At 41.9% G+C, this 26,986-nt stretch overlaps 1 protein-coding gene across 1 annotated transcript in view; it reads right to left on the bottom strand.

Moving 5' to 3' along the window:
• Window positions 1-245: 245 nt before the first annotated feature.
• NKAIN3 (sodium/potassium transporting ATPase interacting 3) overlaps window positions 246-26,986 on the bottom strand; it is a gene marked incomplete at both ends in the record, with an annotated part of 508,659 nt that continues 481,918 nt past the window's right edge. The window contains 2 exons of the mRNA XM_082859081.1: window positions 246-255; window positions 9,808-9,877. Of these exons, the coding sequence (XP_082715207.1) occupies window positions 246-255; window positions 9,808-9,877 (80 nt within the window). The remainder of the gene's footprint in view (window positions 256-9,807; window positions 9,878-26,986) is intronic.

The raw sequence follows: 26,986 nt of genomic DNA, 5'->3' as shown, positions 1-26,986 counted from the left end.
CAAGTATTCATGTAAGAAGGAAATGACTAAAAAAACACCCACCCAAGCACCTACAACTCATCTAGCGAACAATGCTATAACACTTAGGCCGTGCCTGGAGAACTCTGTGATTCGTGGGCAAGTGGGGAGGTGCAGTCCTTCCTCTGGAAGAAAGTGAGACGTGTCAATGCAGAGAGGTGCTGTCATTGGTGCTTTGCTTCCTAAGTCAAGTTCAGCAGCCGCATTTTCAGAGTCAGCGTCATTACTTATTTCGACCTGAAACAGAAAGGATGAAGTGCTTTAAAAGACTTCAAAATTGAAAACTAAATTTCCTTTTTATTCATCCAGGCTTTTCAAAAGGCAAAATGTGCCTTCTGCTGTCTGTGCCCGTGGCTGTAGCAATAAGTAAGCAAAACACCTGGGCTCCCTGCTTTTCAGATCAGGGCGGGGCAGGCAGGTGTAAACGTCAGAGGGGAGGACTTGCGGTTTCCTGGGAAAGACGTGTCAGCCACATAGCAAATGAGGAGTGATGTAAAGGTATTGCCTTTGGTGGCCCTGGGGTAAAGCTGAGAGCGTAGTATTATGTCTGCGAACCGCTAGCTACAGCCCTAGCCTAACCTTCCTATAGCCTTCCGTTGGCTGACTGCTGAAGAACCATCCAGGTCTGGCTTTCATACCACCTATGGCCCTTACATACATCCCACCCTGTGATGGTTAATTTTATGTGTCAACTTGGCTAGGCCTTAGTACCCAGATATTTGGTCAAACACCAGTCTAAAAGTCACTGTGAAGGTATCTTTCCTTTTTTTTTTTAGAAGAGATTAACATTTAAATCAATAGACTGAGTAAAGTAGACTCCCTCCATAATGTGGGTGGGTCATGTTCGATCAGTTGGAAGGCATTAAGAGAAAAGACTGAGGTCCCCGGAGGAAGAAGGAATTCTGCCTCCAGACTGCCTTTGGACTCCAGATGCAATGTCACCTCTTCCTGGGTCTCTAGTCTGCCTGCCTACCCTGCAGATTTGGACTTGCCTGCCCCGTGATCACATGAGCGGATTTCTTAAAATCTCTCTCTCTCCAGACACACACCCTATTGGTTTTGTTTCTCTGGAATACACACTCTCATCTCCAATCATTCTTGTCTCCACACATTTGACAAAGACTCTGTGCATCTTCCTGACTCCGTACCAGGTGGTAAGCCTTTGGAAGGTGAGGGCTGTGGCTCTAGCATCTTCGTACAGTATCAGCCTCAACACAGTGTCTGCTATACAGTTGGCACCCAATAAATATTTGTTGGATACTTTTGTTTCTCTCTTGTGAAAAGTCTTAGCTGATCCAAACCTATTCATTTCTGAGGTTCAGTTGAAATCTCTTCTCCTCCATGAAGATTCCACTTCTACCTCAGCCGTGTTGTTTTCTCATCCTGCTAATGGCAACTCTTATGCCATCAGCTGGACCCCACGTGTAGCGAAGGGCTTTCAGCTTCACAACTAATTGTGCACTGATTGTTTCACTCAGGTATGTAAGTTTTTTCCTGCCAACTAAATTATAAGCAGGGTGCCAGTGGAGACGGTGTTTCATACTTATTTTATATCCCCATCCAGATATTCTCTTCCATTAACTCAGTTCAGTGACTCTATGGCTCGGAATGGACTTTTTCATCATAATTTGAAATAGCTGAAAAAAATGTTCAACTTCCCAGTTTCACTTTTTGGAAGCCACTCTTCTCCCTGTAAATGCTGTTCCCTCCTCACCCCTCAGGGGCGGGAGCCCTGCAGTTCTCTCCTTATCACTTATCACGCTTTCTCTGCTCTCCTATTTCTCTACATTCTGAAAGATGTAGCCCAAATATCTAGCCCTTTGACCCCACTGAGTTGAACAAGGATTTAAATGGAAAGATAAAGGGATGAGATTATAATGGCGGGATTTTTATAGTTTTATATAACCTTTTAGTCTGAAGGAAGATTCCAGTTGTGGAAGTTTATTCATCCGTCCAACAGGTGACTCTTCTAGAATGGGATAACGCAGCAGGGGAAGGCGTTTTCTTTCTTTGTTATAGTATTGGTGGGCATTGGGGGAACGTCTAGGTACCCACTACATTTATCTTTCACGTCACCTCTACCTATAGTTACTATTTTCTGCTTTGGGGCTTTAGCAACGTGGATTGGAAAAGCTGTGAAGTAGGCTGAGCCTGTCCCTATGATGCCAGGTAGGAATGCTGGAGTGTTACTTCAGGCATTGGGAAATACGTCTGCAAGGAGTTTTCTAATAAGACAATGAAGCAACTGTGAGAGGAGGCATTGAAAGGAAAGCCTATTGACCACTCTGCCTTAGGTTTTATTAACAGATGGATTTTTAAAAGTCAAACATACACACACAGAAGTAAAGAGAATGGTATTATGAATCCCTATGTTCTCACTATCCAGCTTCAACTAAAATAAAAATTATTTAATTAAGTTTCATGTAGTCACCACAACTTTATAATTTATTTTTTGGCTAGAGTATTCAAAGCAAATCCTAGACGTCATGTCTTGTGTGTCACTCATTGGCACATCTCAGTGATGATTCCCTAACTCGGTGATTCTTCCTAGCCAGGGACATTTACCAGTTGTTTGCCACAGTTTGGCCGTGTGTGTGTGTGTGTGTGTGTGTGTGTGCGCGCGCGAGTGCGCGTGAGCGCACCCGCTACTGGTGTCTAGTGGGCAGAGGCCAAGGATGTTGCTAAATATCCCAAAATGCACAGGACAGCCCCTACTACAAAGAATTATTTGGGTCCAGAGTTAACAGTGCTGAGGTTCAGAAACTCTGCTCAAGTAATAAAAATTTTTTCTTCTTTTGTTAAAACCTATTTATTAGCATATCTATCAAAATAGGCAACAATTCCTTAATCTCATTTACTATCCAGTCCATATTTGCATTTCCCCAATTGTCTAAAAGCATCTCATTACAGTTGGTTTGTTGAAACCAGAATCCAAACAAGGTAAACACACTGTATTTGACTCGTATGTCTCTTAAATCCCTTTTAAAATGTAAGTCCCCCCTCCCGCGTTTTTTTCATTTGCCCTGTACTATTTCCCACATTCTAGAGTGGCTGATTGCTTCCTTGTGGTGAGATTTAACTTACTGTGTTATTCTTGTATTTTCTACACTTGCAGTCCAAGATCAGTCAGCCCAAGATATCTCATAGATGGTGCTGTGTCTTATTGCATCACCTCTGGAGACATAGAATGTCTAGTTATCACTCTTAATGATGGATCAATTGGTCTGGGTAGAAGAGTTTGAGTTTTGATCCTTAAGATCATTTTTTTGGGCAGATTTTGTAGATATGTTGGCAGTTACCTGAGGGTACCTACCCTCGAGGCAGAATGAAATCAAATGATAAGGTAGTGTTGTTATTTCAAAGTGTGTCTCCTGATAGGCCTGTCATTGCCTCTTTTTCTATTGCTTTTTTAAGTCTCTCTGTCACTTCCGGGGTGTGTGTGTGTGTGTATGTGTGCTTGACTCTGTTTTGTACATTCTTTATTATGTCTTGTTTCTTCCCAGAACCTGTCATAACATGGGGATTATATATATTTTTGATGTAACTATAAAATGAAAAATATATATTAAATATAAAATTTGGTTTATCTTCATTACCTTTAATTTTAAAATCAGTGTGTACTTTCTCTTGGGAACAGGTGTGAATGAAGTTACTTTTACTTATGCTGATGAGTTTTTTTCGGGGGGAGATGCTCCCTATCTCCACACCACTACAGAAATCTACTTTCTTCCCATTGACATCAATGACAAGTACTGAGAAGAATCCTGAGATTCTGGGAGAGGCAGGAATTCACAGCTTCCCGGGGGGGGGGGGGGGCACCGTTCAGATACGAGCTTTCTCATTTTGGAAAAGGCTTTATTGCTTCACAAGGCAGCACGAGGACCGGGCTCCTCGAGGCTCTGGGGGCAGTGCGCGAGGCCATGTGTCAAACGAGAGGGTCTTTGTGTCCCCAGTGAGGATGACTGACCATCAGTGGTGGAGGCCCTCTCGCGTGTGGCCGGCTGCACGGTTGGTGGCCTCGTTCCATCCTAGCAAGGACAATGGTGCACGAACTGGCCAGTGTAGGGATGAGTCAGAACTGCGGGAACCATATAAACACAGCCATCTCACTGCTACTTGGTCAAATAGCTACACATTAGGTGTGTTCTTACATTGTCCCTAAAATAGTATAATCATTTCCTAGCATGGATCAAAAAGCCATGAATGCCAGTGACAAAGGGAAAGCTCCCCAAAGCCAGGGAGAGCGGTGAGCCCTAAGTGCCGCCCCGTTTGAGCTAAGTAAGGCAGGCAGGCAGGGAAGCTGCCTCTCCTTTGCGACCACTAAGAGGGCACTGAGTGCTGTACAGTTGCAGTGCTCTGCATGCTTGAGGCGTCCCGGAGAGTTAATGCCTCTGTAAGCGCCCATCTTTCCAGGGACTGACGGTTGCCCTCAGGCAACAGAACTGCACACTCAGTAATGGGAAAAGTGAGCCGCCATCCCATGAGCAGGTCACAGACACCTGGCTCTGCGTGCCACAGGGACAGACACATAGATAGATGGATAGGAAGGTGTGAAAGCCAATCAAGGGCAAATGAAAACAGGATATAGCCAGAGAGCTATCATTTTATTAGTCTTCAGGCGGCTGGTCAAGACATGGAGGAGGGATGGGGTAAATGATGGTTCCCCATCGGTGTTTATTGGTTGTTAAATCAGGGTTTGAAAGCACATCATTCTCACCTCCGCATCTCCCACACACACCCACACACATCCCTTTGATTTGTCCTCCTGGCTGTTTTTTTTTTTATTTTTTTTATTTTTTTTCTCCTGGCTAGTTTTTAATGTAGATTTTGTACATGCAGAATGGCCTGGCACCAACTTGTAAGGATACTGATACAAAACACCCGTTCTCAGGAAAGAGCGGAGATGGATGTGACCATGTCTGGTTCCGTCCAGCAGCCCGATCGTCAGAGGCGGATGCCCTCTGAGTCTGGGCTGTGAGGGGTAGAGGTACAGTGGAGCTGACGGCAGTGCCAGCCTGAAATGGGGGGCAGCTGCGTCTGTGTTCCGGTACTTGGTTGCAATAGCAGACACTCTGTCAGCGGTGACCACAGAGCATGTAACAATTTTTGTGAAGAAAAATTAGCCTCCTGCAAAGGCAATCAGACAAGTCAAGATACCAGAGAAAAGTCAAGTTCTCATTTGGAAACCTTAGAAAAAGATTGGCTAAAAGTAACAGGAGAAGCTTTTTTCATCACGTCTTTCTTAACTGCAGTCACAGGGTGTCTTCCTCATGGAAATTTCTCCTCATGGAAATTTCTAGCATCATCAGATCTCTCTACTTCTCTTGTGAAACTCAGTTCTGAGATTCCACTGCTGTCTTTCTTTGATAAACTGCCTTGGTCTAATTATTTTTATGTGAAGAGTTACTGCTACATGCAGCTTAATTGCCCCACCACCCAGTTGCTAACCATTATGATGATTTTGACAAAACTTAAAGTAATTCAGTTGCTCGCTCTGACATCATTCCCTGAATATCTGTATCTCTTTCAGAGCTGCGTGGATTTATGCCAAGCTATGCTTCTTCCTGAGAGGTAAATCTGCTTCTGTTAGCCCCCTCCCTTTGGGGTAGCTGCTGCTTCCACCATGAGCTGCTGCGGAGGTGTCCTCTTCAAAGCCACTGATGACCAGGTGAGCAACCCTTGTCCTGACTGTTTCCCCATTGTGAAAGGTGGTGTAGGAGCAGCAATGGAGGAGACGCTGGCAGAGAAGCAGGATGTACTTATGTTGAGAGTTACAGCTCCCTCATTCGCCGCCATGGCGAGACAGTGGTCCCCAGAACAGGCTCCCCTTGACCCGTGTGTCACGTATCCCCAAGCCAGACCCAGACAACAATCACCGGAAGCATCGCCATGGCCTTAGGCATAAAGGATGCCATTGTTTAGATGGCGCAGCAATGGCTGCTGAGGGCCTCAGAGCATCCCCACCAGGAGCCAAGGTTCCTTCGCGGCTTAAACATCTGCTTCCTAGTAGGTTGCTGACTTTATGTGAGAACGGTGGTGAAGGCCAGATTAGATATGCACAACTTTCAACTTTATCCTCTGCAGCGTGGCCTCCATGCAGGGGACATTCGTTTTCTTCTTCTGCTTTTGATAAACTCTTCCTCGTCTTTCCAACATCAGCTCAGGCATCATCTCCCAGTGGTGCCTTCTCTCCCCAAGTGAGAAGTAAACGTTCCCTCTTCTGCAAAAAATTGCCTTGGGGACACTGTTTTGTATCTACTTATTTCTATGTAGGTCTCCTCTACTAGATCATTCACGGCTGGAGGTCAAGCCCAAGTATTACTCATCTTTGTATCTCCAGCCCAGGGCCTGGTGCACATGTTGTGAGTGACCAACAAACAGTTGTAAATGGAAGTAAACCAATTTATGTAACCAGTGGGTCTTGATAGCTTGGTGCCATTACTTTTTTTTTTAATTTAAATATAGTTGATTTACAATGTTGTGTTAGTTTTCAGCATATAGCAAAGTGATTCAGATATACACACACGCGTGCACACACACATATGTATATACCCCTTTTCAGATTCTTTTCCATTATACGTTATTACAAGATATTGAATATGGTTCCCTGTGTTATACAGTAGGTCCTTATTGCTTACCTGTTTTATATATAGTGGTGTGTATCCCAAACTCCTAATTTACCCCTCCCCCCCTTTCCCCTTTGGTAACCATAAGTTTGTTTTCTGTGTCTGAGTCTGTTTCTGTTTTGTAAATAAGTTCATTCGTTGATGCTGGTACTTTAAAGAGAGACAAAGCATGAAAGACCAAATCCACGTGTGAACTGCCTCACATCACATCACCCCAGTGCACATATTCACACGCAGTTGGACTGTGGGCCCTGGAAAAGTGCACTTTATGATTGTGAGCAGTGACACAATCAAACACAAGAATGAGGGCTCCCTGTACAAGTCTGCAGTGAATGTAACCACCCATCTGGAGTTGAAAGTTACCCATCTATATCCATGTTCCCAGGAATATGATAAAGATTCTCCCGATCTCCTTCATAAAGAGGCTTCTTCATAAACCTGGCTTTGTACTCTATGGAACTTAGAGCCTTAACGAGGGTTAAAAGCCAGGGTTCCTGCCCCCTCTAACGATTTAGTTCAGAAGATTGGCTTTTCCTCCAGTCTTGCTGGTACAGTGGATGTGGCATCCCTGAGCTGCTTACAATGGAATCCAATACAAAGGCTTTTATTAAAAGAAATCAAGCAGGCTGGTTGATGCCAACTGGATAAACTCTGCCATATTTGCGTACCTGAGGGGGGCACCCACTGACCTCTTAAATTGTTTCATGCACAATGATTTTAATTTGGGTTTAGTTTGATCTTGCCGATTCCTGCTCCCTCCATGGTTGAAAGGCATTCCATATTCATCTGACATAATGATATGCATCATCTATCAAAGTAGAAACTTGTTCTCTTGCTTTCTGCAGCCTGTAGTTGAAGCCACATTCAGCTGAAAAGGTGTGGGAGGTCAGCAGTGAACAGGGGAGTTGAGAAAGCCCTTTGGTGCAACTAGAGATTATCATACTAAGTGAAGTAAGTCAGAAAGAGAAAGATAAATACCATCTGATATCACTTATATGTGGAATCTAAAATATAACACAAATGAACCTATCTACGAAACAGAAACAGACTCATAGACATAGAGAACAGACTTGTGGTTGCCAAGGGGGAGGGGGGTGGGGGAGGGAGGGACTGGGAGCTGGGGGTTGGTAGATGCAAACTATTACATTTAGAATGGATGAACAACAAGGTCTTACTGTAGAGCACAGGGAACTATATCCAATCTCCTGTGATAAACCATAATGGAAAAGAATATTAAAAAAGAATGCATATATGGGTATAACTGAGTCACTTTGCTGTACAGCAGAGATTGATACAACATTGTAAATTAACTATACTTCAAAAAAAAAAAAAAAAGAGAAAGCCCTTTGAGGAGGGAGTGGAGTTGATCAAAGCCTTTTAGGTAAACTTACCGGGACGTTTCATGTGTTCTGGATTCACAGAGATTGAAGGGACTTTAGGAAACAGAGACAGAAGTCACTTGCCTCTGGGCCATGCCACAGGACACCCTTTTCAGGCACATGGATACACGAGTGTCATTTAAGAAAGGAGATTCTATTACCATCAGTAATCAATTGGCATTTTTTAATAACCTCCCCTAATAGTGAGATCTTTCTGACATCTGACCGACATCTTTCATACTGCAATTTCTCTGCTGAGTTATATTTTTCACAGTGGAGATGAAAGACATCATCCATCATCCTCTTTTCACATAACAAATATATAGAAGACTCTCTAAGTCACCGCTAGGCATTGTTTCAGTTCTTTTCTCACTTCCAGTTGCTCTGATCATCTTTGTTATTGTCACAATCCCTGCCAAGTTCCCCACATCCACAGATACCCACTTCTGGAGTCGATCATTTATGAGCACTCAGTAGCATGAGTAATGAGGTGACGGCTGCTTGGTCCTGGAACGTTATGTGGGGTGAATGTTTTTCCAGATTAGGTTGGCTTTAAGAAACCAACATATATTTAAACATCTCTCATGTGACAGGCACAGTGCTGATTTGTGTAGCCTGTGAACTATGTTTCCTTCAGCTCATTCTGCTGGAATCGAGTTAATTCCACATGGGGAGGTGGAGTAACCAGTGCAGGTTTCTCAGGGCTTCCACCCCAAAGAAGCTGGGGAAGGGGGTACAGATTTGGGCAGGAACCACTGTGGCAAAGAGGCAGCTGATGAAGACTTTCATGCGTGTTTCTTACACCAGTGACTGCTGTCCAAATTTCCTCTGTCTCCATGAAATTACAGAGCACTGAGCCAAAAGAATCGGAAGGTCGTCCGAGCAGGTCCACAATGTCATGTTGAGGGAAAGACCCCAGCTCCATCGCTGACTACTTGAGAGACTTTGGGAAGGTTGTCTATCATCGTGAACCTCATAGATGTAGTAGTCTATTTATAGAATGGACTACTAATTAGTACATTACAGTAGTCTCATGAGGATGAAGTGAGATAATATACTCAAAGTGCACATGATATCTATTATTTTATACAGTTGTCTATTTGCTACTTAGAGTTTTCTAGGAATGGAGTCATGGTATCTATTTTCTTGTTTTCTAGTATTTTATCAGTCAAGTGACCGTGATTCCTTCCTCATACTCAACTGAAATCTGTCCAGTTTGAGGTGTTTTTGTTGTAGTTGTTGACTTCCTTCCGGTCAGTCAAATATTTGAGTACTAGGCACAGTCATGGGCAACTTTACACATGCTCTACATACCTTATCCCATTGAATCCATCCTCCCTCCTCCACCTATGAAACTGAGTCCAGGTGACAGAACCAAGTCTCAGAGACTTCAAGGGAGGCCCCTGGGGCCACACAGATAGAGCATGGATCCCAACCTAGTCTTTCTTCCCTTTTCCCTCTGCTATGTTGCCCCCAAGACACATACTAAGTTTCTGTTTTGTAGACTAAATCATCCTTTTTGCCCTTCAATTTGGCAATCAACTACTGATAAAAAAAATAAAACTATCATTTTAGAAACATAAACCACGGTACCGACTTCAAATCCTTTTTGGAATGAAAAATAATAATGATAACGTTGGGTTACATGTGAAAGGTGTGTTTCAAATATGAGTGGAAAATTAAACCAATGATTAGTAGTGGTAGGTCCAAATTATTTCAGGTTTGGTTAGTTTTGGCCAAGTTAGAAGGATTAATATTTTCCATCTCATCACACCTTTACTTACAGATGAACAGGCTTTAACTCAACATGATCCTGGTAGTAGGAGTGTGCATCAAGTCCACCTATGAAATCAACTGAAAATACAACATAGCCCGATATGAATAAATGTGCAAACTCACATAATACTAGGTGATTTAAAAAGAACACATAAAAATAATATTAACAAAAGTATCTGCCTATCACAAAAATGGAAGAATGTGTATTTAAGATAAAGACTGTTCAAAATATTATCAGTTGTCAAAAAATGGGGAAATTTTAAGAAACACACATAGAACTTGGGATCTTAGTGACTGAAAAATCACAGTTGTTACTGGCTTTAGTGAAAAATGAAGTAACATTAAATAACATTAGATTTTAAATAATGTGTTTGTCCTTAGGCATACAGATATGCCCTTTCCCCCTATATATCAAAAGATATACCTTTTCTTCTTGTTGCCAGAATCCGTTTTTTTCCTTAAGAATATTTATTGCATCATTAGAAAGACCTTTGAGAAGTCACAAAATCTATGTCCTTGCCTTCTGTCCTCAAGCTGTCCCTGACAAATAAGCACCTGCATTCTGTTGGGTCCCCTAATTTTCTTTCCCTTTTTGGCCATGCCATGCGGGCTTTTAGTTTTCCGACCAGGGATCGAACCCATGCCACCAGCATTAGGAGCGCGGAGTCAACCACTGGGCCGCCAGGGAAGTCCCTAAGCACCTGCACTTTGCAGAGGAGGTTTCGACTTCTCTCTGGTGGTGTGGTACTTGCCTCACAGTCTGTACAGACTCACTATTTTTGGTAATATTCTTTCTAATTTCTTTCTGTTTTGATCAAAGCCTCAATCTTTCTTTTCCAAACCTAATGTCTACAGCTAATCTTAGTTCATTTCTCCTGATTTTTTTTTTTGTCATAGTCCATTAAAAATATTAATTAGGTCATACCAAGCTCTGGTTATACTACAGCACTCTAACATTAACAGATATGTGGGCATATAGGAACACTGAACTCTGTGTCTGTGTGTTTAGGTACACAGCTGTGAATATTATATTATATCCTCCACTCAAGACAGGCATACTAGTGAACTGTGATTTAGAGAGACATGAATTAGCCTAGAAGTTCTAGTGAAGTCTTGACCTAATCTGACTAGCTCTATCCTTCCATCTCCACTGAAGGAGGTGAGGTGGAGCTTCACCAGATCACTGTGTAGACATGAGCTTTGGAGTCCTCTGGGGCTCACAACAACCAGGTGACAAGGGACCATCTCCAGGTAATACCCCTGGAGACCAGAGGAGGCTGAGGCCCATCCTTTCCCTACCAAGTCCCATAGGTTACCTGGATACAACCTCAAGGAGAGAAGCAGTGAGAGGGAAGTCAATGTGAGACATTAAAAAGATTTTCCCAGAGAGAATGAGCAGTGCCTAAAGGGGCCATCTAGTCAGACTGGATTAAGTTTTTATTAGATTAGATATTTAATCAAATATCAGCTCCCTTACCTTGTTGACCAATGGGCGGGAATTTAGAAGAAAGATCGCTTCATCAATTAAGATCATTGACTAAAAGTTGAATGATCCTATAATTTATAGGGCATTTTGGAAGTTAAAGGGGGTGTTAAACAAAAGTATAAGTATATACATGTGTGAATAAAATTATTCAATTGAAAAATTATATTCAAAGTAAAATTATTTATAAAAATAAAGATTAAAAATGAATACCTGTATTCATTAAAGCAAAATAAAAAGAAAACTTCTTTACATTTCTCATTTGAACGTTAAAATGGAACATTAACAGAATGATTATTTTTGGTATATATTCATGTACTGCCATGAATCTGCTCCTTAGCCCATCTCTTGTCTCTAACATACCAAACCACTGATATTTTGGGGAAAAATATATACATAATATATAGTTTTTTCAATAGGTTTCATTATTTTCATAAATTTATTTACAATCTTATTCAAAATTTCTTTTTATGATTAGTAAATTTGAAATTGTTGATACCTTAATTGACTGTAAATCACAGTATTTTTTTTACTCTATTTGCTTTATTGTTTGCTGTTTCTCTTCCATATACATCTAGATTGACATGTATTGACACATACACACAGAAATAATATATATACATAACATTTTTCTGAATGATTCAAGAGTAAGTTACTTGCATAAAGCCCTTCACCCCCAAATATTTCAGTGAGCATTTCCTCTAAATAATAATATTCTCTTACATTTACACAGTAGAGTTTTCAACTTCAGGAAATTTAATACTGATACAATATTTTTATCTAAGCAAACAACCATATGCCAATTTTTTAGTTGACCTAATAATTTCCTATATAGCATTAACTATTTTCACTGTGGAAATGTCTTCCGTATAGGTGCTGCTAAATGCCAAGCAAGTTTGCTAAAGAGAGGACAGGTGCAGTATAGTTTAGCCCAAATACCTCCCCAGCACTGTTAGTTTACATCCACTCAGCACATCTTTCCTTGCCAAAAATGTTACAGGACACAAAACTTAAATTGTATCTATTTATGATTCTTTGTAGAGCTTCTCACAAATCAACTTCTTTTCATTTTGGTGCGGAATATAAATTTGTTGAATAAAACACAGGAGCTCTGCCAAAAGAGTCTTTTCTCAGGTTAAGAAATTTCAGAAGGAAATTATAAAATTGAAAACTAAATTCTGTATAACATTTAAATGCTAATTTGTCCAGTTTGCTTGCTTTTGTGAGCATAAATTTCAGTGTTTTCCTTTTTTATAAGCTTTCATTTATTGCCATTTACTAAAAACTTCAAAAGATGATTTGGGGGTGCTTCGTTTGATTTAATAACTTGATTTAATAATTTTATTTAAATTCTTTAACTGATCTTGAATGCAGGGCAGCTAAAATGTAGAAGACTCATTTATGAAGTGGTCACAGTCATTGTAGGGAACTTAGATTAACTTATAAAGCAGTTCTTTAAAGGCTGAAATAACCCTACCTCTGACAGATGAAGAGAAGCAAAGAGAGAAAATGTATTCTGTCATCCTGAAGTGGTTTTTGTTTGTTTGTTTGTTTTCAACATCAACCTCATTACAAAAATATTCTCAGGGAAATGCAAACCAAAACCACAGTGAGATACTACTTTATACCCACTAAAATAGCTATAATAAAAAAAAATCAGATAAAAACAAACGTTGGTAAGGATGTGGAGAAACTGGACACCATGCACTGCTGGTGGAAAGGTAAAATGGTGCAACCACTTTGGAAGACAGTTAGGCAGTTCTTAAAAGGGTAAATCTAGTTACCATATGACCCAGTAGTTCCACTCCTAGCTATATACCCGAGAGAAATGGAAACATACGTCCACACAAAAATTTGTACACAAATGTTTATAACAGCATTATTCATAATATCCCAAACGTGGAAAAAGTATTGTAGTTTATTTACCCTAATGTGTGTGTGTATATATATATATAAATTTTGAGAACTAGACAAGACTACCAAAAGAGTAACTATTAAGGAGGAATCATTGAAAAGTAGGTAATTAAGAAAGTGAAAACATCAAGAATCGTTTATGGATGGAACACAGCAATGTGGCCTCTTGACAAGAGAAGCCTGGTGTTTCCATATTAGAAAAATAGTTTTTTATGCACACACTAGAGTAGGAAGGTAGTTGAAGTAAAGAGATAAATTGAAATGCAAATGGAGGGCAAGTTTATAGACTCTGAAAGTGTTTTTAAAATGATGCTTTAAAAAATGAAGTTTTTTTTTAAGATGACTTAACAAAATACTTGAAAACAACTCAGTAGGAAAGACCTTCAGCTTCTACGTTTGCAGAAAGGTAGTTATATCACATTGTTAAGAAAGTGAAGCAACTGTGCGTTCTAAAAGTCACTGTAATGAGAAAGATGTGAGAAGAAGATGCTGAATTGAAGGAGTTTCTCCAGTAGAAATAAGGAGATGAATTTCAATGAAACCTGGGAAGTAGCAGAAGAGGCACGGATGGTTTTCAGAAGTATTAGAAAAGGAGGTTTAGAAAGGAAGCATCCACGGAATCTGCAGTCATTACAGTGAGAACACCACAAAGGGTCTTTGCAAGAAGAGTGCCTTGGAAGAGGCGGGGAAGACAGAAGGAGGGGCCGGGCACAGCTTGGTGGGTGACCTGCAGGATAATTGAGTTGAATTCAATATACTCTGGTTATTAAAGTCTTAAAACGTAGAACAAAAAACTTAGCACAATTAACACCTGGCATCAGCTGATGCAGAAAAGCGTTATGCAGAGCATTGCCCCCTTCACCTGTTCTCGGAAACTGAGGTGTTACTATAAAAGATCCCGCAGGGAGAGCCTGCAGCCAGGAAACCGCATTGTTTGTAGTCCTTTCAAACGCATTTCCTGTGCCAACTTCCACTTGGAAGAAATGATGTTACTTGGAATGGAATATCTTTGTGGAAGTGACCACCATGAGAAGAAATGCTAAATCTCGTTTTGGGAAAATAAGGGAAGGTACATTTTTGCTTCTTAAAGATCATACCCACAACATTTGCCAAATCATATTCTGTTACATTTTATTGAACCAGACTTTAATCATGGCAGATTAATAATTAAAATTTCATCGTATACCCATACAGAACAGCTATTAAAGGTCAACAGTTTTTTTTTGGGGGGGGCATTGTTTTCACAGTTGTGTAGTATTTGAATCACATCCTAAAATCCTGTTATTCTCATGATAATCTTCACATATTGAGTACTTGCTGACAAGACATTTGACTTGCAGCAAGATAGCTGGGTGTGTTACCTATGCCTCCCCACATCCAATTAAAATTTACTGGGCTAGCCCGTTATTTTCCTTACATCGTGCAAGTAATTTATATTCTTAATCAATATTTAAACATGAATGCTTTAGTTTTAATCTAGTGAGTGCCCAATGTATCTTTCTTTACCGATTTATGAAGAATTTCATTGTCGTCCTTGTTAGCACAGCTGGGTGTGTGAAAGCACACGGATTTTGGTCCCTGATATATCTGGATCAAATATTAGTTCCACTTCTTGCGGGCTGCGAGCTGGGAAGACTCAGCTCTCAGTGTACTCGTCTGTACAATGCCTGCCAGGCTGTGGACGCCCTCGGTGAGATAAAAGCCGTGGACTGTGCAGCAGACCGCGGGCTGCTGTTGGTTTATTCACACATTTATCTTATTCCGATGACACATTCCCATCAACTACTGAATTCCAAAATTTCAAAACCTTTGTTTAGCTTAGGATAACAATGGTTTGTGAGAATTCCAGCATTCTATTCCCCCTTCCCCAGAAGAGCATCTGTCCTTGGGGAACTTGTATTGAGCTTGCGTCTAGTCTGATTTTCTCATATTTGGAAAGAGTAGCTAGTCTGGAGGAGGGAGGATTCATTAGTCCATCACGTTTTGAAGGCTGAGGTTTCACCATCTCTGAGTGTTTCTTATTGTGGGAAATTAAGCTTCCCCGTATAAGGACATGGCAAGGAAGAAAGTAAAGCTCAAGGGAGGCAGAATTTTCAGAGTTCAGTGTCACGTGGGATTGTGGCTCTCCCTCTGTCCAGGGCTGGTGCTGGGCACTCCCTGAGCACGTGTCCAGCCCATGTGACCCGCCCAGTGCACCCGTGATCCGCCTGAGTGCACACCTTTTTTTTTTTTGTTGTTGCCGCGCGCGGGCTTTCTCTAGTTACGGCGAGCGGGGGCTACTCTTCCTTGCGGTGCGCGGGCTTCTCATTGTGGTGGCTTCTCTTGTTGCGGAGCACGGGCTCTAGAGCGCAGGCTCAGTAGTTGTGGCGCACGGACTTGGTTACTCCGCGGCATGTGGGATCTTCCCGGACGAGGGCTTGAACCCGTGTCCCCTGCACTGGCAGGTGGATTCTTAACCACTGCACCACCAGGGAAGTCTGCACACGTGACACACTTGATCACCATTTTTTTTAGCTTTTAACTGGCATTGTTTTTATTCTCTAGTCCTTTCCCCCCACAGTAGCACAAATACTGAGGGAACATCTCTCTCTTTTTTTCTTGGTATTTCAAGTCACTCCGTGGGATTCTTTGTAGGTAATATATCCCTTTTATGCAAAGTGCACAGAGTGACTTTTTTTTTTTTTTTTTTTTTTTTTTTTTGCGTTATGCGGGCCTCTCGCTGTTGTGGCCTCTCGCGTTGCGGAGCACAGGCTCCGGACGCGCAGTCTCAGCGGCCATGGCTCACGGGCCCAGCCGCTCCTGTGGCATGTGGGATCCTCCCGGACCGGGGCACGAACCCGCGTCCCCTGCATCGGCAGGCGGACTCTCACCCACTGCGCCACCAGGGAAGCCCCAGAGTGACTTTTTCCTAATGCTTTCAGTGTTTAGATGCAGGAATGCACTTACTCTAGTTATTCTATAAGGATCCCATGGACCGTCTCTAGAATTTTGTCTTTGATTCTTGCAAGGGGGAACCTGGTTATAGTGTCCTTACAGGGTCCTTTGATAAGAAAGCATCTACCACCGTGGCTTCTTTCCTCACTCTTAGTTGCTAGAGTTGTATCACCTTTATAAAGATGCCTCTGACATACGAGCTCCCACCATCCTACTTCCTCAATACACACATACACTTTTTTTTTTTTTTTTTTTTTGCGGTACGCGGGCCTCTCACTGCTGTGGCCTCTCCCGTTGCGGAGCACAGGCTCCGGACGCGCAGGCTCAGTGGCCATGGCTCACGGGCCCAGCCGCTCCGCGGCATGTGGGATCTTCCCAGACCAGGGTACGAACCCGCGTCCCCTGCATTGGCAGGTGGACTCTCAACCACTGTGCCACCAGGGAAGCCCCACTTTTTTGTTTTGATTTTCTCATATTCAGAAAGAAAGGAGCTAGGTTCTCTTTTTTTTTTTTCTTTCTTTCTTATTTGTGTTTTCATCTTTAACAGTGTATTTTCTATTCCCTTTAAAGTTACTCAGCTTTTTTAAAGCGATACAAATTGTGCTATTTTCCTATTGTAGACATACTCTTAACCCTTTGGTTAATCTTCATCACTAATTTGGTGGAATGGCTGTTTACTCTTATCAACTACAGTTTGGCTTTCCTGAAGTCTCTTTCAAAGTTTTTGTAATTTTTCTATTACTGTCTGCTCTGAATCACTGGAGGCTTTGTGTCACTACTGCTGGGCTCATTCAGAGGAACATTTTATTCTAGAGAAAACAAGATTTTTAAAAATTCTGAAAACACCTCCCTTTTCTAGTTTTGGAGCTCCCTTTTCATTTTTATTTGGCTGAATTTCCAGCTTTTGTTTCTCTCATGGGTCCAGATCTCTGGAAGCAGATGTTCCCATAATCAGTGCTGACAGTTTCTTCCCACTTTAAAATTTTCTAAGAGTAGATAATATTTAAATAATGGCATAATGAATTTTTAAAATCTCTTTGGGGTCAATAAAGCAGAATAGAATGGCTGAGAGAAAAACTATTGCTTAAAAAGGTAAGGGCTAAAAACAGTTCTAAGAAGCTGTCTAAACAGATACAATTTTTCCCTTATGTAATACATTTTTTCTCAGTTATCCAAGTTTTTCCCAATATATTTTTATCATTCTCATTTAAATCTGGCTAATGTTCTACTTTGCTCAATAAATCAAGTGACAAATACTTGTTGACTTTGAAGTCTCTCTGTAATTCATTTTTACTGTCTGCTTCTACAATTTTGAACATTTCCCCTTTGAATATTCTTTTTTCTTTTTTAAAAATAGCCTCTATTATTACTTTTGGTTTTCCCATTTCTAGGGCAGACTCCCTCCCCAAAATGCCATTTCTTCTGAGATCGTTTTATAAATTCTTTTCTCTTTCTATGAATTACTGTTCAAAGAAAATTGAATCTGATCATAGTCTTCCCAAGATTAAATCCATTCATTGATTGCATGTCATCTAGCAGAGTATCCCGGCAGGAGAGACCTGAGTAGGGTGTGGGTGTGCACGTACACACTTGCTGAGTAAGACTTGGGGTAGCTAGCCCTTTGGGGTGGTCATTTATTGCTTGGAAAAAGTAATTTATTTATCACAGAGTGCCTTATAAATGTTAACTTTCTCTATAAGTGCCAAGATATAAAATAGGTTGGGACTCACTGGTGTTAAGACAGAATCCAAGGTCCCTCAAAGACTGACCCCACTGTTCACTTAGTGAACTGAACATACCTCACTACTCATCACTTCCTGAGTATCCCATGGTTTTCCCAAGCTTTGCTGACATACTTTTGCCAGTATTTAAAATGCATTTCCTTTGTTCCTTCCTCATGATGTAATATTCTTCATATAAGACCATGTCCTCATGCTCTGAGCAGCCATGCTTGGTGCCCTGACACACAGTTAGCCTCTGCTTATCTTTTTTGTGCTTCTGATTCACTTTATACAGACCATTGTCTACACTTTACTCCTCCATAATTATTTACACGCCTTGCTCACTTATTAGAATGTAAGATCTCCTGGGAAAGGGACCACGTCTTATTCATTTCTGTATCCTTGTGGGTCTAGTACCCAGAAGTCTTTCAATAACTGTTTCTTGAATGAATGAATCAAATCAATACAGGATTAGCTATTTAAACTTGTTTAAAGCCCTAAAATTAATCAATAATATGCTGGAACTGGACTCTACTTTTGGATCTGGACGGGTTAATGACCTCAGACAAGAAGAGATGTGGGAGAAATGCTGAATCCAATCAAGCATTTAAATGTCTACAAGAATTGGCAAGCTACCTAGAATAGAGAAAGAACACAGAATTCCATCAGGAGCTATGGTTGAAAGAAGGCAGTGTAATGTCAGCAAAGCATCTGAGTCATGTGGGAAGACATTAAAATGTTTTAAAGCATTAGTGAGTATAAAACCAACCAGAAAGAGACTCTTAATCGGAGTAAAGTCTTGTGTCTACTCAAATCTAACGTCATCTGAGTCCTGATGCTGTGGGCGGCTGAATTAATCACAGTTGAAGGGTATGGAATGAGTTCTCCTCTTATTCCACCAACTATTTCAAAAAGCTCTGAAAATCCATTTGTGGAAAGTGAGAATCCCCTTGGAACTGAGGTCCTGCTTCCCAGCTGAAAATCCCTTAACATACAGCAAACTCAAATTGCTTGAGATGCTTATTTGTTGGAGAAATAAATTTCAATATTTATTTCAACATTGTGGCTCCATCATCTTAAACATGTGGCTTCCAAAGCTCCTATGCTGGTCTGTATCCAACAGGCAGAAACGGGAAGGGCATGGAGAACCACGTGTGGAAGTGACGTGGGCGCTAGGCCTGGAAATGGGCATGTCCCTCTGCTCACATTCCATCATCTGGAGTTCAGTGTCATGGGACACCTAACTGCAGGGAGCCTGGGAGATGCAGCCCAGCTGTGTGTCGGAAAAAGAACACACAAATGGCAAAGATCTGGCCAATCTCTGACACAACCATGTACATTCAAGCTTTGCACTTGACTGAACTGTACATAGCAAAGAAAGCTGTTCTCTGAGTACACCATTAACTCTACTCTAGACTTTTTGTTCTTATAATCAAAGAGAGAGAGCAAGGACAAACAAAAGAGAGGAGAGAAAAAAGAGAGAAAGTGAGTGAGAGAGCGAGCACCTGTTTCCTCCTCTGAGGAAAAATGTGGACAAAACTGAAAGGCTAGTTAGGTATAAAATTGAGAATTAATTTACTTTGTGCCTCGTACAACTTAGAAGGAGAGACAAATGCCTTTACTTCTCCCCTACTTTATCTTCACGTTGGCATCCAAGTTATTGGTACTCCCAAATACCTCACTTAGACCAGTTTCAAATATTGCTCCCAGAAAGAACACTAAATTATTCTTTTTTAGTCAATAAAATGCTTAGTATAAAGCACACGAAGGGACTTCCCTGGTGGTCCAGTGGTAAAGAGTCCGCCTTCCAATGCAAGGGAATGCAGGTTCGATCCCTGGTCAGGGAACTAAGATCCCACGTGCCGCGGGGCAACTAAGCCCGTGCACCACAACTACTGAGTTCGCGCGCCTCAACTAGAGCCCGTGTGCCGCAAACTACAGAGTCCACGCGCCCTGGAGCCCTAGCGCCACAACTAGAGAAGAGAAGACCTGCACACCACAACTAGAGAGAAGCCCGTGCACCAAAATGAAGAGGCTGCATGCCTCAACGAAGATCCTACGTGCCATAACCAAGACCTGACACAGCCAAAAATGAATTAAAAAAATAATAATAGATCTTTAAAAAAAATACAGCACACGAAGATGAGTGTTCTATATATGCCTCTTAGTGTTGGTTACTTGCATGACATTTCTTCAAAGGAATTATAAAATCTGACTTCCATTAAATACTTGGTCCAAGAGTATAGCTCTTGAGAATATTGTGTGCCATTTTGCTATCTAAGAGGGATGAACACCTGTTTCATTGTTTGTTCTTACTTTAAAATGCCTCTGTGTCATTGTCTGATCTTACTTAAAATGCTTTAGTGTAACAGTGAGAGTATAAGCTATATACTGGGGATGGCAAGTTAACATTTTAAGGACTTAATGATAAAACATCACTCCAAAAGCAGCCAGGGCCAGTACTTCAAAATGTGTTACCTATGTTTGCATTAGAAATCTGCTTAATTTGCGTGAGGATAATAGAAAAAAATTTTAATTGGTAAAATAACTGCTGTTTGGGACTTCCCTGGTGTTGCAGTGGTTAACCCCGTGTTCCCAATACAGGGGGCCCAGATTCGATCCCTGGTCAGGGAACTAGATCCCACAGGCATGCCACAGCTAAGAGTTGGCATGCCACAACTAAGGAGCCCACATGCCACAACTAAGACCTTGTGCAACCAAATAAATATATATTTTTTTAAAAAATAAGTGCTGTTCAAGAGATGGGACTGCCTGGGAAAACTCAAGAGATGGGGTTGCTTGGAAGCCAGAAGGGAGCAGTCAGCAGTGACCTAAGCCACCCATTACAAGGAAGCCCGGTAAGATCTAAGTGAACTTGACAATTAGGAGGTCATTGCTGGCCTTCGAGAGAGCGTTTTCAGTGATAATATAGGACAGAAAGCCCAACAGCCGCGGCCTCACAGTGGATAGGAGGTGAGAAAGTTACACTGTAAGTCTGGACTATTTTGTAGAAAAGTCTAGATGTGGAGGGAAGAAGTATGAGAGACAGGGAAGCTCAGTGTATACCGGGTGGGGAGCCAGAGTAATTTCTTTTGTTTTGTTTTTAAACTTATGTGGCTTTATTCATAGACTGAGGAAAAAGGTCCAGTGAGAGGAAGAAACTGGGAGAGAGAAGGGGAAAAGAGATATAAAGTTAGGGAGGCGGAAAGAGAATCATGAATGAAGCAGGCACCTGAATACGTGGGAAGGATGGACAGAAAAGCCACAGAAGCCCGGGGACAGAGTGAAGGCCTCCTCTCCTCTTCTGTGTCGGGAAGGAGAACATCATGGATGAGTACGGACAGTTCCGATGGGAGAGAGACCCTAGGAGCTTGTGGGCACCCATGCCTACTGGCTTTCCTTTTCTTTGCTGTAGAGTCTTAGCGGGAGAGTCTCAGCGCTGAGCAGGCAGAACAGAAGACAAGGGTGCAAGGATCACGTCACCTCTCTGGGCTTCACGTCCTCATTCCTAAAGTGAGAGTAAGGACTCCAAAGTCTCAGGGTAGGGGGCACTAATACCGCGGTTTTAAGGGACCTGGAGAAGGCGCAGACTCAGAATGGGTGAGAGGAGGAAGGAGAGGTGGCCGGCGCACATGCGCACGTGTGACGTCATGGGGCTGCATCAAGGCCTGCTGGTGCAGCACGTTCTTCTCTGCAGCTCAGGGCCGGCTGGAGAGGTGAGGGCTCAGCCTACCCGCGGTGGGGCGGGCAGAGCAGCTCAGTGTGAGGATTGAGAAGGGTGTGTGTGGCGGGCGTTGGGATAGGGATATTGAATTTAGAATTAAAATGGAAACACAAGGACCCTGTCGGAACGCTGGTAGCTGCTATCTCTCTTGGGCTCCTAAATTTTCCCACTAATAACCCACAATAAAACCATTGCCCAGGAGCCACATAAAATCCTCACAGACCATTTTTTTGTTTTTTGTCGCTGCATTTAGGGTGCTGTGAGGATGTGATTTTTGTTGTTGTTGTTGTTACTGCCTCGTAATCACAACTGGTTCCCAAATCCCTCATCTTCCATTCTGTACCATCTGGAGGATAGATCCTTCCGTCTTCCTTCTTGAGGAAAGGCCAGGCCACACAGCTTGGGGCTGTTGGTAACCAAGAGAACCTGAGAGCTCCGACCTGTCTGACCAGGGATGGAGGGCGGTGGGATTATGTCTCCTTCAAGCTAACAGGCACCTGTGTAGAGCGCTTGCTTCAAGGGGTGAGGCTGATACTTCACACTCCCTGGGCTGCTAATCTGGATCAGACAGATCGAGATGTTCTGAATAGCTGCCTGATATTTACCATTTGTAAATGAATGAAGAGAATGTGATGCACTTGATGGTACCTTGAGATAACCCCCGGCTCTGGGCACCATCTACAGGGGTGTGGTGTTAGAGCTGAGTGCCTTGGGGATCCCCCAAGGGGTGATTCCTTTTGTTAATGGGCGCAGAGCTAGATACTGGCAGAGTGACGACCACCTTCATTTAAATAACTTCTAACGTACAGTTTCAAGTGGGAACACAGAAAATTAAACCCCCTCTGGGGTGTCGGTGTTCTCTGCTTGTTGGTGTCAACTTCCTGTCAAAACAGGCCACGATTAGTAGCCAGTGAAAACTTCCAGGAAATATAAGTGTACAAACCATTTATATACCTTATTGCAAATTAGTCAGATTTTTTTTCTATAGTGCAAGGAATGGGAAATTTAAATTTTCATAAGATGTGAGGACAGTGATATGAGAGATAATGTAATGACATGAGGGCATTTTCCTTGCTATGTGTTTTGTACATCTTTGCACAGAATTTCACATCACATTTGTATGACAAATATTTACTGATTTCTTATGATGTTCCAGATACTGAACCAGGTCCTTGGATCCCAGGGTGGGCAGGGTACGATCCCCGTGCTCTACAAGTGGGGAACACAGTTAATTAAATAAATTGAGCACAGGTTCAGAGGGTCTACTGAGGCACGGGGAAGAGGGCGTCCTGGGGAAGAATGTTGAAGAACACGTACTTGAAGGGAGGTGGCCGTGTCTCATCTGGTGACTGAACAGATGTGGGAGGTGAGGAAGAGTCTAGGAATGTGCCCAAGGTTCTAGCTTGGGTGAAGAGTCGTCACTCATAGAAATGGAGACAGAGAATAGAAACGGAAGAATTCTCCCCCCTCTCTGCCAATGGAACTCCTAACCAACCTTCCGAGTCCATTTGCCTGCACAGTTCTTCACTCAATACTCACTCATTATCTATTGTACAGAGTGCCCATTATGTCAGGAAATGGGCGAGGCCCTGGGGATAGCATGACTTTTAAAAACTACAGTTGTGTTAAATGTTTCCAAGGAAAATGCAGTGTGCAATGAAACCATATAAGAGTATATCCTGGGTGCCCTCAACTAGCCTGGGGAGGGTGAGAGGGAAGTGGCTAAATTGGGGAGAGACAGTTAAGCTGAGATCGGAAGGATGTATCTAAGTTAGGGAGTCAACAGAGGGAGGAAAGGGCTTGGTGAATGTAGGAAAACGGATGTAGCTGGAGATGAGGAAGTGAGAGGGGAAGAAAATAACGGCTGTAGATAGTCCCTAGTTAGGTTGAAATATAGGGGTTCTGGGTTGGAGAGACACGACCGTCTGGGTTCCACTTCACCATGAGGTTAGTGCTGACTTTGGAGCTTGTTCTAGTAAAACGGCTTCTCTAGTCTCCATGGAAAGTTCCCCTCTTGAGTCACTGGTTTGGGTACTTTGGTGTTTATGACATTCTTCTTGAGAGATACTGTCTTCTTTTCAGCTTTGATGAGGTATAATTGACAAAACTGTAATATACTTAAAGTTTACAGCATGATGATTTGATATATGTATACATCGTGAAAGGATGCCCACCATGGAGTTATTAACACATTCATTACGGAGAGCGTCTTGTTAACCTGCCCAAGGACTGGAATCCTCTCTGAACCAGAGCACTGTAGCTAGAACCCTATTCTGTGCGGCCTGACCTTCCCATGTGTGGGGCTGGCTTAGGTCTCCACCCTGTTGGACCCAACTTTTTGACCGTACGTCTGTCCCCTTGGCCGTATTTTGCATTTGCGTTCACTCTATGGTGCATCTATCTTCCAAGTCTCTGTGGCCTCCCTGATGTCTTGTGCAGGAGTCCATAAACTCAAGCTCTTGCTCTAAGGTGGTATAGTGGAGGTTTACTCCATCTCCCTATATCTTTTATTCTTTTTAAGGATTTTTTGATGTGGACCATTTTTAAAGTCTTTATTGAATGTGTTACAATATTGCATCTGTTTTACGTCTTGGCTTTTTGGCCCCGAGGCATGTGGGATCCTAGCTCCCCGATCAGGAATCTAACCCATACCCCCTGCATTGGAAGGCGAAGTCCTAACCACTGGACTGCCAGGGAAGTCCCCATCTCCCTATATCTTGACCTTCAAAATTACTAAAAATCCATCTGATTATGCTAAAGAGATGCAGGACCTCCATTTGTTAAACATAAATATTTGTAAGTTGGATGAAGGTGGTCAAAAGGTACAAACTTCTAGTTATAAGATAAATATAATAAATACTAAGGGTGTAATAACAACATGATTAATATAATTAGCACTGCTGTATGTTTTATATGAAAGTTAAGAGAATAAATTCTAAGAGTTCTCATCACAAGGAAAACTATTTTTTTCTTTTCTTTTGTTTCTACATGTGATGATGGATGTTCACTAAACTTATTCTGGTAATCATTTCATGATGTATGTAAGTCAAATCATTATGCTGTACACCTTAAACTTATACAGTACTGTATGCCAATTATATCTCAATAAAACTGGAAGAAAAAAATTGTAAATGTACCAAGCATCTCACTAAATTCTGAACATAATCCTAACACTTCATCAAATTTGAGAAGCTTGTAGTTTTGAAATCCATTTTGAAAAATGAGTTGCTGGGCCAAGAGAATTTACTTAATAAATAAACTCAGCAATCATTTAAAAAATATTTTTATTGTTTTATTTTTGGCCACAAGGCACGGCTTGCAGGATCTTAGTTCCCCAACCGGGGATCAAACCTGGGCCCCTGGCAGTGAAGGCACTGAGTCCTAACCACTGGACAGCCAGGGAGTTCCCTCAACAATCACTTTTTATATTAGCTGCTATGTGCAAGGCATTGTCTAGGCTCCAGCGTTATATCTGGGAACATAAAGATTCTGACTGCAGAGATTTTGTATTCTAGTAGAAAGGTTAGGTAGTAAGTTTGTAGCTATTTGGCAGAGGTATGGGGACATGCTTTAGGCTCTAAATCTAAGCTGTGGTGAGGATAGCTGCAACTCACCAGATTGTTGCCAAAAGAAATTTATACTCTCTGAGAACCAGTAGATTCTTCATGGCTTATTGGACCAGTCCTGTGACTCCTCTGAAATATTGACTGTGACCACGGGATCATCCTTACCTGGGTCTCATGTATTTCTCCATCCTTGACTCTCACAAATTTCTCCTGTCCCTCCACCCTTGTATGGTCAGGCCACCCAAGATGGCTGTTCTCTTGCTCTCTGTACATCCCCTGCTGGACCAGTCCCTGCTTCACCTACACCCTACCCACACGACTGACCTTCCCTCTTAGTCATAGAGCCTAACCAGTAAATGCCTGTGCTTGCCCCCGACCCCTGGTAGTAACTGTTCTAATCTTTATATCAGAATGTCTCCACTATGTTAGTTTGTCAAAGGGGTGGTGAGGGGCGTGCTTTTCTGCTGTTTTCCCTGGTAACCAATGAGTCAACCTGATAGTGGGGTGTCGCTCCAGGTCCCTTTCTGCTTCAGACGTGTAAGATCCCCCATTCATTAAACCATTGATGTCTCTGTTGCTGACTCTGGGCTCTTTCTTCTGTCTTGAGCCTGGGCCTCAAGGGGTCAAATGGTTGTATAAAGAGCTATTTTGAGATTTCCCATGTAAAATGCTGAACCCACATCTGGGGAGTTCATTTTCTTTTCAAAAACTAATGCTTAGGATTTTCGATGTACATTTCTCTTGCCAGTCAACATATACAGCCCAGGCTGGCCTTTGTGAGCCCGACAGACATCCCATTTGCAGTTTGCAACCTAATATCAGAAGAAGTAGTGCTAGCAACAGCTCCTCTGAAAAAGCCTGGCAATATTTATACACGTTAATACTACTTTTCAGTACTTTTTGCCTCCCCTCCACACTTCCTTGAATTAAAAACGTTCTTTTTAGTAAATCTGACAAGGTACTAACAAGCCCACAAGTTCATTTCAGCAGTAGATGGTTCACACACAAGATGTTGACTTTTTTTTTATGGTTATTTTTTATTTTATTGTTTTAACGTCTTTATTGGAGTATAATTGCTTTACAGTGGTGTGTTAGTTTCTGGTGTATAACAAAGTGAATCAGCTATATGTATACACATATCCCCATATCTCCTCCCTCTTGTGTCTCCCTCCCACCCTCCCTATCCCAACCCTCTAGGTGGTCACAAAGCTCCAAGCTGATCTCCCTGTGCTATGCGCCTGCTTCCCACTAGCTATCTATTTTACGTTTGGTAGTGTATATATGTCCATGCCACCCTCTCATTTTGTCCCAGCTTACCCTTCCCCCTCCCCGTGTCCTCAAGTCCGATCTCTATGTTGACATGTTTTTACGATTTCATGTTCCAAATATCCTGGTCTCACAAAAGTGTTCACAGAGATTGATAGATTTTAAAAAAGGAAATAAATGAAACATATATAAATAGGCTTTTTCATTAGAATGAATGATGAAAAGTATTGACCCTACCTAGCAGTACTCTTGCTTTTGTGAGCTTTTTATTTCATTGTCTTTGACCTGAAATCACAGTCTTTATAGGAAATGGCTAAAGAGGCTGAAAGGTAACTAAGAAGATGGGTGGCTGGAAATAAATGTTTCCTCAAGCATTTATTACCCTACAGAAATGTCCATCAGCTGAAATGTTACGCCCATAGAACCACTTAAGCAGTGCAGAGGAGAGAAGCGGGTAGTTATTAATTTTTAAGGCTGGCTGACAGCTTTCAGTCCAAGAAAGGCTTAACTTTGCATTCTGAATAAGGCAGAGATTTTCATTAGTTAGAATAGAAATCGAAATGATAAATGATATATTGT

Source organism: Leucopleurus acutus (assembly GCF_964270905.1).
Source record: "Leucopleurus acutus genome assembly, chromosome: 17".
Taxonomy (NCBI): domain Eukaryota; kingdom Metazoa; phylum Chordata; class Mammalia; order Artiodactyla; family Delphinidae; genus Leucopleurus; species Leucopleurus acutus.
The sequence above is the reverse complement of the archived record's forward strand: the minus strand, read 5'-3'. Positions and strand labels throughout refer to the sequence as shown.